At 49.4% G+C, this 13,730-nt stretch overlaps 1 protein-coding gene across 1 annotated transcript; it reads left to right on the top strand.

Annotated features, from left to right (window-relative positions):
* The first annotated feature begins 12,599 nt into the window (after window positions 1-12,599).
* On the top strand, window positions 12,600-13,421 carry LOC119721735. Its single transcript, XM_038191701.1, has one exon. It carries the CDS (start codon window positions 12,600-12,602, stop codon window positions 13,419-13,421), a length of 822 nt encoding a protein of 273 aa, XP_038047629.1.
* Window positions 13,422-13,730: the final 309 nt, after the last annotated feature.

Below are 13,730 nucleotides of genomic sequence, written 5' to 3'. Positions count from 1 at the left end.
CGTTGTCTAACTGGTAACCAATGTAATTGTTGAAGGAGTGGAGAGGCATGTGTGTATTTGGGTTGAGATAATGTGATACGAGCAGCATTGCTTTGAAGCCGTTGGAGTCAATCAACCTCATACTGATGAATACCATTGAGAAGAGAGTTGCAATAATCGAGTCGGGATAGTACAAGTGCTCGGACAGCGGCGTGGCATGTGTTTGTGTCTATGTACATGTATTTACGAATCTTGGATATGTTCCTGTTGTGGTAGTTGATAGATTTGCATATGTTTGCTATGTGTGTGCTCATTGTCATGGAACTGTCGAAAACACACCCAAGTTTCGGACTGTCTGAGATAGTTTGATTGCTGTGTTACCTATCTGCAGAGTTATGTTGGTTAAGTGTTTCTGGTGATGATGAGAAGATGTGGCAATGAAAAATTCAGTTTTATCCTCATTTAACTTGAGTTTGTTTGTTATCATCCAATTCTGCACATCGGTGATGCAATTTGACAATCTGAAAAGGGCACAAGCTGCGTCGTTCGGTTTGGATGGATTGAAATCGAGATAAATCTGGATGTCGTCTGCATATATGTGGTATTTCACATCATGTCGGTGAAGGACATCACCAAGAGGACTCAGGTACATGGTGAAAGCGAGTGGGCCAAGGACTGACCCTTGAGGGACGCCAAAATGGATATGGCTCTCATCTGAGTCGACCCCTGCAATTGTGACATAACTCCTTCTATTTTTGAAATACCGGTAGGAGGCACACCACTTGAGAGCAGTATGTGTTATGCCAAACCTGTTTTGGAGGCGACGCAGCATAATGCCATGATCAAGAGTGTCAAATGCAGCAGACAAATCAAGCATTACTAAGAACATAGCATTATTATTATCAAGAGTTTTCAAAATGTCATTTTGAACACAAAGCAATGCAGTCTCTGTGCTGTGGCCAGCTTTGTAGGCAGACTGAAGGGGATCGGCAAGGGCATGAGTGTTGATATGTTGCTTGAGTTGCAGGCAGATGACCTTTTCGATGAGCTTAGCTACTGGCCGGTAGTTCCGAAGTTCATCTTTATCAAGAGAAGGCTTCTTTAAGATCGGCATGATCATACTGACACGAAGTGCCTCAGGAAAATTCCCGGATGAGAGGGATGCGTTCACGATTTCAGTCAGTGTTGGAAGTAGGATTTTGATGTGCTGTTTGAGAAGCCAGGTTGGGATGGGATCTAACTGGCAGGACTTTGTGGCAGTCTGACTTATGAGTTCACCAAGATCTTTCTCAGAGATGCGGTGTATGTCGAGGTGCAGCCGTCAACTCGTTAATAACCAGGAAAGCCTGTTTTGGATTAGCGTTGACCAGTGAGTTTCTGAAGAACTGCGATTTAGCTTCAGTCAAAATGTCATTTAAGGCTTGCTTTGTGGCATCGTATGCAGCACGGTCAGCAATGGATTTGGTCTTTCTCCACTTGCGCTCCGCTCTCTGACGTGCGCGTTTTCCCTCAAGCACAGAGCTGTTATACCATTTGGGCTTAGGGCATTTGGACTTATTTGTGGCTTTCCGTGGTGCATGCTTGTCCAGAACGTGCATGAGAGATGCGTTGAAGCCATGGACAAGTTTGTCGATGTCGTTGCCATCAAAGTGCACATCTCGAAGCTGGATGGACAAATCATAGGCCAAGGATTCGTGGTCAACATTGTGAAATTTGCGTTGTGATGACGTCACTATTGACGGTGCTGGAGTTTCGAGACAGAGCCAGCAAGAGATGACACCATGATCTGAGATGCCATTCATGTCGACAGTGTGGGTGACAAGTAGGCCGTCCTCATCACTTCTAGTGATGATCCAGTCTAAGGTGTGCCCATGGGTGTGTGTTGGCTCAGAAACATGCTGTAGCAGTCCTGAAGCAGCGAGCTCAGAGTTAATATGGGATGTATCAGGTTTCTCAGGACAGTCGAAGTGGATATTGAAGTCGCCTAGAATGATTAATTTCCCTGTCAGACTGTTGACAGCATCAAGGAAATCATCGAATTCAGTCAAAAATGTAGATGTTTTCAGTCCGTTCTTCGCAGATGGAGGTGGTCTGTAAATAATCGCGTAGTGAATGCGCCGTTTGACATCTGCAATGACTGAATATTCAAAGGTGCTTACATTGAGTGGTACTGGAACAAGTCGAATGGTAAGTTGGGTTTTGAATAATATTGCAATTCCACCATGTCTGTCAGCATGCAGGGCGTGGAACATTGAAAAATGTATAGCCAGGTGGGGTAATTTCATTGATGACAACTTGGTCATCATGACAGAGCCAGGTTTCTGTCAGGAGCAGTATATCAATGTTATTGGATACAACATAGTCATATATTAGCAAAGTTTTGTTGCAAACGGAGTGAGTGTTCCAATGAGCTACATGCAAATTGCCATTGTCAACGAGTGTAACAGGTGCCATTGTACTCGTGCTGTTGTTTTGGGAGAGTCTCTGTTTTGCATGTATATGCCGTCCACCTCTTCGACTTCTACATCGAAAAAGTCCTAGATCTTTAAGGGTTCGATATATATCTGTAGGAATCACAGAAGTGGGATAGTTCAGTCTTTGACGTATTATGATCATCTCTGATTTGGTATACTGCCGGGGCATGTGCAGGACGTCACTTGGTGGAAGCATAGCGCAGTCGCCCATAGCAGGATCAATCAAGGTCATGTCACCCTTTGTTGTATCCATTGTAGTGGCTATTTGGTTATCAATGCGATGGGCGTCCTTGATACCAAGGTTGTCGGTAATCCAAGGATATACAAGACTTACAGTTAGAAGAATTATGCCCAACATCATATCATCAAGATCAGAGTTTTGGCGATCCCCGGAGTCAATCAACTGATGTCAATCGAAGGTCTCTCATGAGACTTATCATAATACTGAGGATCTGTTGAAGCAGGAAACTCTAAAGCAGCAAAATACTGTGTTTTCTGGAGCAATCCTTACAGTGGCAGCAGCATAGACAGCGCCCTTATCCAACGAACACATTAGTTCTAAGAACACAATTAAGTCTTTAGAGTCATTAGGTGGACGGGCTAAATACCCCTGGTTCATTTACCAGGAGCCCGTATTGTTATTGAGGGAGCCAAAGTGGGAGACGGTCCACGCATGAACGCACACGGTACGGCCATGCATGGTGATAGTTTGCAGAGGGGTTTGTACGTGGACAGTGATCCTGTGTTGGATGCTTTAACTGTTCTAATTATTCCTGGCAGATCACTTCGGTGACCAGTTTGGTGAGTTTTTTTTTATTACAAAACAAACTGCTATTATTTCTTTTGGCATTTTCATTAACATTTTTGTAGAATTCAATATTAAATTACTCAGTCTACATCACTCTACTTACCTGTAGAGCGAATACTACATATGCATTGTTCCCTATGCCGGCAGGCAATTCGCTAAGAGTTTTACATACAATAGCGCCCTCACGTGTCCTACCCACGACGCCCTGTGACATGCGCACTACGTTAGCGTCCTCTTTTTCTCTTAGCCGCAGGCGAGGTATAACGTGGAATTTCAATCGACCTGAATTTCACTATTTTATTGGTACCTCTTTTGCTTGGAGAAAGCTATTTCGAAGAAATAAAGAGAAAGTATTTATTGTAGAGTTGTTCTAGTGAAGGATTTGAGTGAAAGTGAAGTAAGAAATGAGTAAATCTAGGAAGTTGGGGAGGACTGGGTGTGTCGATAATGGAGGGACGTACATCCCACCAGACAAGCCTGAGTTCTCGGGGGACTGCACCGGTGATGGTACGTCACCGCGGCAGCAGTCCCCTAGTCGGCCCCTTCAGCCACTGCCAGCTGTCGGAGCTGACGGACCCGTTGACCAAGCGGGGGGCCGTACAACCCCACCGTCTTCGGTCAATATTCACGGGTCCGCCCAACTGAAGGGGAAACGCACCGGCAAGACAAGGAAATTGTCTGACGCCGGGGCAGTACCCAAAAAAGGGACGTACGGCAAAAGGTGGCCCCGCTACGGGGCGCACCGTGCCTGTCCCTGGCCCGTCTACGGGGCACACGCAGCCGGAGGCAGTACTCCTCCATGGCTCAGTGCACCCAGGCCCACCCAGCCCCGTGATTACCACGATGCCTGGGGATGGGCTGTTATATGGCCGGTTGATCGACCGTACAGCACCCGCCTATGTTACCGGCGTGGGGGCGCTGTCGGCCGCCCGGGCTATTGATAGCGTAGAGCCGAATCCCTGGGATTCCCCCAGAGATTTAACGCTACGATCGGAGGGCCGTGCCTCTACATCGGATTTTATTCGTTGTTCGGGCATCCCCGTGTCCCCGCAATCCTCGGCAACTACTCGTTCTTCAAAGAAGAAAAAATCAAAAAAGAGCCGCCGTTCCCGCCGTTCTTCGACGAGTTCTAGAGAGTCATCCGGCCGATCACACCGTGGGAAACGCCACAAGGGTGGCGACCCGATCTCACGCGATGATTTTTTGGAGGCCTTTCACTCCCTCGCGGCCTCATTGTCGGGCCGACAGGGAGATTACGGTCACAGTTGGCCGACTCCGGGCCAAAGGGACATACCGCACACGGTTAGCCGTGCGCCGGAGTCCCCTCCAGAATTACAGCCCCCACACGCCAGTCATCACGGCCGTGGTGGGGTGACTACAGACCAGCGGACAATGCCGTGCACGGAGGGCCGTGCACCGGCGTCCCCGCCCGGTATTAGTTTACACCCATCGGTGTCACTAGACTCTGAGCGGGGCTCGATACCGGGACACCGTGACGGCGCTGCTTCGCCCCCGGGGCCTGGTTCCCATTCCCCGGTGACAACTCGCCCCCCGGACTCTGACAATTCGGCGGACGAGAGCGAACTGACCCGCACTATGCAACGCCTATCGGTGGCTGAGACCGAACTCCGCTTGGTCCAACGGGATATGATCAGAGTTCTGAATCTTCCTGCAAGTACCGAACCTCCTCCTCCTGAGCGTCAGTCGTTCAAGAAGAGATCGGGACCGACGGCAGAACCGGTCCGGGCTTTTCCCACAATGCCCTTGGACCGCGTGTGCGTTGACCACATCGACGGTATAATGCACGCAAAGACATGGAGTGCCTACGCTAAACGCGTAGACTCATATTATCATTTCCCCCCAGGGGATTTTGAGAAATATTTCTCAACTCCAGTCCTGCCGGACTCGGCCATTGACAAACTCGCTGCTGACCGAGGGACAGCTTCATCCAAGGTTCCTTTTACAGACAAGACCCGTGGAAAGCTGGAGGATGTCACCCGCAGAATGGACTCGGCGGCACGCATGGGTATGCGTGCGACGTCCTTTCTTCTTCTCCTGTCAGAGTACCTGGCACTGGGATATGAAGAAGATTCGGTGATACCAGCCGACATGATGGTGGCTGCTCTCCATTGCCTCGATCGCGGCCTGTGCTCCACTCTCGACCAGTTTGCTAGAGTGTCGACCTTAGCAACATCGTCACGCCGCACCAATGTGCTAGATGCGCTTTTCCTCCCTTCACCGGGAGCACGAAAGCGTCTCGACGATCTCCCGCTCTCAGGCCCGGACTTATTTTCTGGTAAGTTCCAGGAGGCCATGGAGGCCGAGGCAAAGCGCCTCAAGGCCACGGAGAAAATAAATCTCAAGAAACCGGCCGAGCCGAAAACCGCGGACAAGACAAAGAAACAGCCATCTTTTGTCATTCCCCGGCGCCGCCCCCCGGTCAGAGCGGCCCGTGGTGGATTTCGTGGGCGCGCCGATAAGGCGGTCGGCCCGCGCTATTCACAACCACATACCGGACAACAGCGTCCCCAGTCGGGACGCGGTTTCCGTGCGCCCACTCCCCGGTACACCGGGGCGTGGCGCAAGTGACTTATGCGTCTCCGGGCGGCCTCCCACCGCTGGACCCGTGGGAGGCCGCCTTCAGGAGTTCGTGGGGTCCTGGGTGCAGGTGACTTCCGACTGGTGGGTCCTCGAAACAATCAGCAGCGGTTACGCGCTCGAGTTTACGAGGACCCCCCCGTCGGACATGCTTATTCGGACAACGCCCGTACCGCCCGACACAGCAAAACGCCGCTCCCTCGAGGAGGAGATCGACGCCCTCCTTCTAAAGAGAGCAGTTTGTGTTGTCCCCCAAGGGGGGACCCGGGCAGGTTTCATGTCAACCTTCTTCTTGGCCCCCAAGAAGGAGACCGGCGTGTGGCGTCCAATACTGAACTTAAAACCCCTCAACAAGTTCATACGTCCGAAACGTTTCCACATGGAAACGTTACGGACCATTCTTGCATCGATCATAACACCAGCGTGGGCGGCCAGTATAGACTTGAAAAACGCGTACTTTCACGTACCGATCAGGCCGGAACATCGCAAATTCCTACGTTTCCAATACAAAAATACACTGTACGAATTTGTGGTGCTCCCGTTCGGGCTATCCACTTCTCCGCGGGTGTTCACCCGGATCGTGAAGACGATCGGGGCGGCACTGCGGCGTCGAGGGGTCATGATATTCATGTATCTTGACGATTGGCTAGTAGTGGGCCCTTCTCGAGGGGAGACGGAAGCGACGCTCCAACTAACGTGGCAACTTGCTTCCGACCTGGGATTTCTCATCAACACCAAGAAATCCCATCCAGTCCCCTCTCAGGTTCCCACCTTTCTAGGTGCATCCCTCGATCTTCGCAGGGGACTGTCCCGTCCATCGGAGGACCGCCTGCTGAACCTTCGGCAGTGCGTGTCCCTCTTCCTCCCGACGGTAGTGGCTCCGGCCCGAGCCTGGCTCAGGCTGTTGGGCCTTATGGCCAGTCTGGTGGACTTAGTGGATTTTTGCAGGCTGAGGATGAGGCCAATTCAACTTCACCTGCTGTCTTTCTACAGACCCCGCTGGCACCCGATCGACCATCCGGTGCCCACTACGTCTTGGCTAGTCCCCCACCTTCGTTGGTGGCTAGTCGAGGCCAATATAACGCAGTCAGGGTACGGCTGGGGGGCTACCCTCCACCCGCGACAGGTCGCGGGCGTATGGGGCCCCGCACATCAGTCATCCCACATCAACGTCCTGGAAATGCTGGCAGTCACCAACGCACTCAAACATTTCCAGTCGGACGTCAGAGGGCAAGCAGTCCTGGTACGATGCGACAACGCCACAGTGGTGGCATACATCAATCACCAGGGTGGCACTCGGTCAGGCCATCTGTGTGCACTAACGTGGGATCTCACCCTCTGGTGCATACATCACGGGATAGCCCTGTCGGCAGTCCACATCCTGGGGGAAGAGAACGTCACAGCCGACGCTCTCTCCAGAGGCTGGATCGCCCCGACAGAGTGGTCACTGCTCCCACAGGTGGCTCAGTCAGACTAATCGACCAGCCGCATGTGGACCTATTCGCGTCGCGAATGAACAATCAGCTACCGCTCTACTGCGCGAGGGGCCCAGATCCCAACGCGTGGCAGACCGATGCACTGTTGGTGCGGTGGGACGGCCTACTGGCCTATGCTTTCCCACCCATCTCCCTCGTTTCTCGAGTGCTGACCAAGATCGAGCAGGAGGATTGCCGAATTCTCCTCATAGCCCCGTTCTGGCCCCGCCAGCCGTGGTTTCCCCGGCTCGTCCGACTCTTGGTTCACCGCCCGGTAATTCTACCGAGGAGGGCCGATCTCCTTTATCAGCCCAGCTCGGGAATCAATCACCAGGCTCCGGGGGATCTTCACCTGACGTACTGGGTATTGTCACGCGATCCCTCTGCTCAGCAGGCCTTTCGCGACGAGCTGCAACAATCAGAAAGGTGTACGATAGCCGACTACGCCATTTCTTTAAATGGCGTAGACGGCAATCCATTCATCCCCCAATACTTCTGTAGGGGAAGTGGGGGATTTCCTCCTATACCTTTTTAACAGTGGGCTCACGACGGCCACGGTAAAAAATTATCGATCGGCCGTTGCCGCAATCCATCAGGGATTTTCGGACGGTTCCTCCGTTTCCGGCAACCCTGCAATTAGCCAACTGATCAAGGGGATGTTTAATACTCGTCCCCCAGTACGCACATTAATCCCATCTTGGGACCTCTTCGGTGTATTATCTACACTGGCGAAGGCTCCCTTTGAACCAATGAATTGCTCAACTTTGTTACAGCTCTCCATCAAAGTAGCTTTTCTATTGGCTGTTGCTACGTCCCGACGACGTAGCGAACTACACTCGTTATCGATACAGACAGGACACATCCGGTGGGAACCGGGGGGTGTCCGCCTGATCCCTATGGCCGGTTTTCTCGCAAAGAACCAGTCAGAGACCTTTATGCCCCCAGACATCTTTGTCCCAGACATCAAGTCTTTTTCGAACGAGACAAACGACAAACTTTGGTGCCCAGTTCGAGCACTTAAGTGGTATGTCAACCGTACGAAGTCACTTCGTACGGGACACGAAAAATCGTTCATCACGACGACCCCGCCCCATGGGCCGGCGTCCCGCGATACAATCACTCGCTGGATCGTGACAGCCATCCGGTCCGTACCGGGCGGCTGGCCAGCGACCCAGGGACCCATTCGAGCGCATGAGGTCAGGGGAGTGTCCACCTCGTGGGCCTTTTTTAAGGGTGTCCCCCTAGGTGACATCGTCAAGGCAGCCTGCTGGAAGAACCCTAACACGTTCTCCGAATGCTACCTGAAGGATGTCCTCCAGGCAGATGGCAAGGCTGGAAGAGAAGTGCTGCTAGCGGCCAGTCGAGCCTCACGGAAGCACTAACGGGCGAGCATATAAATATACATATATATATTTGTATGGGCATTAAGTTTACTTAGGTGTACCTATCATGTGTTCATTCCCATAATGGTTACACCCCCCTGACTTTTTGCGCACGAGCTCTTTGGGTTCCCCTGACGAGGTGAAACCTAGAGCGTCTGGGGTGTAGGTTTTTGGTTTGGTGTTGTTGCCTTTGGACACGCCTCATGTCCTACACCCCTGTAGACATACGATAATTTGCGTATACCCACCGCCTTACTCGGTGCGAGTCTATGCATATGTAGTATTCGCTCTACAGGTAAGTAGAGTGATGTAGACTCCCCCCCCCCCCCCCCCCCCCACAGTAGTGTGGTTGGGGTCTACGAGCGAATACTTACCGGTACCTGTAGAGCACCCCTCCCTCCTTCCCCACTATACTCGATTCCTTGAGTGCTTACGCAAGTAACGCTTGAGAAAAAGAGGACGCTAACGTAGTGCGCATGTCACAGGGCGTCGTGGGTAGGACACGTGAGGGCGCTATTGTATGTAAAACTCTTAGCGAATTGCCTGCCGGCATAGGGAACAATGCATATGTAGTATTCGCTCTACAGGTAAGTATTCGCTCGTAGACCCCAACCACACTACTGTGTGGGGGGAGTTCTCAATATTTAATGTTAACATATTTTATACTCGGGCATAATATCAAACTTCCAGTTCACCAGTAATTCATTTTGAAGTAAATTTTTTCTTGTTTCTAGCGCAGGTTAAAATAAAATGTTTTCCAGATAAACATATTCTTTCTGTGTGCTTATTCATGTGTCTCTTATAAAGATATGTGATGCGATCAAGCTACATGAGTCGTTTGTCAGGAATTTTCATTTGGAGATTCAGGCCAAAACAGGGCCACTTCATCACATCTCTTGGTGTTCCGACTTCCATAATTTTTTAACTAAAGATGGTATCAGCATGCGGTTTTCACAGCAGTAATGCTGTAATTGTGCTCTTTTCAAATCGGTAATAAAACGTTTTTTTGACCGGGGTGGACAAACGACTCGTTTAGCTTGATCGCATCACATATTCTTTACAAGGGCAATGAATTTAAATTATACAAAGTAAATCTCTTTGCAAAAGGAAAATAGTTGGATACTTAAAACACATCTCCCCTCGGCCGTTTCCGCACAAACCTTGATAATTGGAGCCTTTCATTGGTTTCATCCTTTCACATTTTTTCTTTAGTTTTTATTCCCTCCCATTTCATACGTTCCCTTTAGCTAATACCCTCTGTGGAACAAAATTCATGTGCAGCTGCATACATTACAAAAACAACTAAGTTTAATATTCTGAGCAAGTGAAGAACTGTTTTTGCATCGAGGTTTCACTGCGCAATACCACGTGTTATATCCTGAAGTATTTATTTTTTTAACAATTACATCTTACAAAAGGAGTAGTTTTGCTTACAGTTTTATGAATATTGCCGTTTTCGATGTCATGCGAAAAACCCGGCACAATGGCACACCTGAAAAATTTGCAATTACAAGCCAACGGATATTAATGCCCTTTATCACACGTCCAACCAATTAAGGCAAGTCCGCTTTTGTACTGGAGCTCAGAACAGTCATTTATCCTTGTGTGTAAGGATCCGTGTTTGAACGTAGTCCAACACGTGTTATGGAGGGAAATTAACCTAGAGTCATGATAAAAACCAATAATTCAATTTTTGATGAGATTTAATTTGATTCAAAAATTCATATTTTTCAACGATTTTTCAAGCATGACTTTAACCGTTTTTTGTTTCCGTTTTGAACAAATTTACTCATATTAAGAACTCTTCTGATTCAAAAATGACATTTCTTTGATACACAAGGGCTTGTTCAATTGTCATTAAACTTGTGTTTCGTGGCAATAACCGAACTGTGACATGCCCTGCGGCACCCTTAAATATGTCAGGCTGAATGTGCCTAGACTTAAAACATTCATCAAACTGCAGTTACAATGTACCGTGTGTACAGTGAAATTGGAATTCCCAACACCGTACGGGCTTTCTCCTGCATTCATTATGCACACCTTAGGAGGGTGGTACGTAACTTTAATGGGCGCAAGTTCCGTGCTCAGTTGATGTAATCATTATGAATGTGATGTTGTTTTTTTTTTTTTTTTTTTCTTCAATTCTCTGGATCCTATTATTCATGGCGAATATTTTCCATGCATGGCGGAGCCTCGTAGTGTTGCAAGATATAAGATTTGGATGAGAAATATCATACAAATATTATACTAACGACTCTAAAGATTTAATTGCAGTGTTGTTGACTCGAATCGCTGACTCGGACTCGAGACAGACTGTAGTCGCTATTTGTTTTTACTTGAGACTTGACTTGACTTGGGGAAAAATGACTTGAGACTTGACTAATGACTTGACTTAAAATATGACTTGTGACTTGACTTGACTCAAATAAATTTGACTTGCTGACATTAACACGTTTCTTAAAGTTACAAAAAAAAGAAACCTCTGGGCGTTCGTGCGCACTAGCATAATCGGTTGAAAAGAATGCAGATATACACAGCGAATTAGCAACCAGCCTGCCACATGTCTGACTGAAAAATCAAGGCAATTTGAGTGGACAGAGGAGTGCCAAGAGTCGTTTCAGGAACTTAAGGGACGACTTACTAGGGCACCGATTTTGATGTATCCTGATCCTAAGTTGGAATTCATCTTGGATACTGACGCCAGCGCTTTAGGGATCGGAGGAGTTCTGTCTCAGGTAAAGGACGGCCAAGAGAGAGTTGTGTCTTACGCCAGCAGAGTTCTGAAGAAAGCAGAACAAAACTATTGCATTATGCCCAGGGAACTGCTTGCTGTTGTTAATTTTCTGAGGCAGTTCAGACAGTACATATATGACAATCAGGACATGGAGCCTTGAGGTGGCTTCTAAACTTCAAGGACCCGACGGGACAAACAGCGCGTTGGCTGCAGATCATGGGAGAGTTTGATTTCGAGAAGTCACACCAGAATGCTGATAGCCTGTCAAGCAGACCCTGCTCACAGTGCGGAAGAGACGAAATCAGCAGTGACGCAGACGAAGGAAATCTATGGAAAGAAGTGTTGTGATGGACACGTCAGATCAAGACGCGGAATTTCGAGCAGACTTAAGCGTGGTGGGGGTGCAACCCCAAATCTCAAAGGAAGGTTGGAGAAGGGCTCAGCTCGAGGACAAACAGATGAACTGGCTTATTCAGGCTAAGGAAGAGTCAGGCACACGCCCGGACTGGGAGATAGTTTCTCCAAAATCCACGGCTGTGAAGAATTACTGGCTGCAATGGGAACAATTGACAGTCCGACAAGGGATCTTGTAGCGTCGGTGGGAGTCCCACGATGGACGGGAGGTGCATTGGCAGACTTTAGTGCCACAAGAGTATCGGGAGGAGATACTGCGGGAGATGCATGAAGGAAGGACAAGCGGTCACCTGGGTACAAAAAGGACCATGGCTAACGTACGCCTTAAGTTCCATTGGTCGGGCCTGAGTGCTGATGTCAGGTCCTTCATTAGGCAGTGCAACTTGTGTGCAAAGAGAAAGTCGCCGAGCAAGAAGCGAAAGTCATCTCTACAGCAACATTTAGTCGGGGTACCTGTCAAGTGAGTGGCTGTGGATATTTTTGGGCCCTTCCCTGTAACAAACAGTGGAAACCGATACATCCTTGTGATCGGTGATTACTTCAGTAAATGGTTTGAAGCGTATCCCATCACTGATGAAAAGGCGGTCACTGTTGCGGTGCGATTTGTCGAGGAGTTCGTGTGCAGGTTTGGAGTTCCCAAAATGTTGCACACCGACCAGGGAAGGAACTTTGAGGCGAACTTACTTGCCGAAGTTTGTAAGATCCTTCAATCGGACACTAGTGAACATTTTAGCAATGCCTTTTGCAACAGCGGCGTACCGTAGTACTCCACAGGAATCAATGGGGGAAACGCCCAACATGGTCATGCTTGGCAGGGAAGATTCCCTTCCAATCGATCTGACAATTGAGGAACCATCTGCAGAGGAGGAGACGCAAGACTTGGACTATGCCCAAGAGATGCAGATGAGGATGCAGGGATCTCATGACAGAGCCCGTAAGTGCCTTGCGAAGAGTGCCAGGAGGCAGAAGCGCCACTACGACAGGAACGTCTGCAAGGAACAGTTCGTCAAGGGCAAGTTCTGCTGGTTGTTTAACCCAGCCAAAAAGAAAGGGGTATCTCCAAAGTTGATGTGCAGGTGGGAAGGTCCATACCTGATACTGGGCAAACTATCCGACGTGACTTATAGGATTCAACAGAAGAGTGGGGGAAAGATGAAGGTTGTCCACAGTGACCGCCTCAAGCCCTATGAGGGAAAACCATTGAAGCCTTGGGCCAAAAGTAGTCAGGAGGAAGAAAATCAAGTTTCTCCAGAAACTCAGCTACAAGAGATAAGTGAAGTGAGCCAAGGTAGTGACCAGGAAAAACAGGCCTCACCTGAAGTAGAGTCACTTGAGGAAGCCAATCTCCCTGAAACAGAGGAGTTAGCAGGAGCAGATGAGCTGATGGGAAGTAAGGAGTCAATTCAAGAGAACTTGACACCGGAGGCACAGGCGGGACATGTGCAACCCTCAGTACCGGCTAGAACTGAAACAGCACCTGCGCCGGCAGGGCAAAGCCGAACGCGGGCGAGAAAGAACCCACTGCGCCAGCGGCGGCCACCTCAGCGATATCGTTAATCAAAGATTCAGATGATCAGAATTACAGAAGTGACGTAAGCACAGGACGTAAGCAATCCTTGGAACACAGATCTGGTGGAAAGCCGAAGGGAATGATGTCCATGGTTCAAGATCTGAAGTCCGAGAGTGGAAGTGAGGACGAGGAGGATGTGCGTGTTGTGCTTCATGGTGAGCCGAGTAATACCGCAGCCGTATCCCCTTCCCAGCAGATTAGCCTTGGGCGAGTCCTTGAAGGAAGTTCCCTGAAGTGTAAGGAGAAGAAGCACCACATCACTTATCCTGCGACTGGTGTTGCGCAGGACACCTCAT

This window comes from Patiria miniata, unplaced genomic scaffold (genome assembly GCF_015706575.1).
Source record: "Patiria miniata isolate m_02_andy unplaced genomic scaffold, ASM1570657v1 HiC_scaffold_14, whole genome shotgun sequence".
Lineage (NCBI taxonomy): Eukaryota > Metazoa > Echinodermata > Asteroidea > Valvatida > Asterinidae > Patiria > Patiria miniata.
This window is presented reverse-complemented; position numbering and strand designations above follow the sequence as displayed.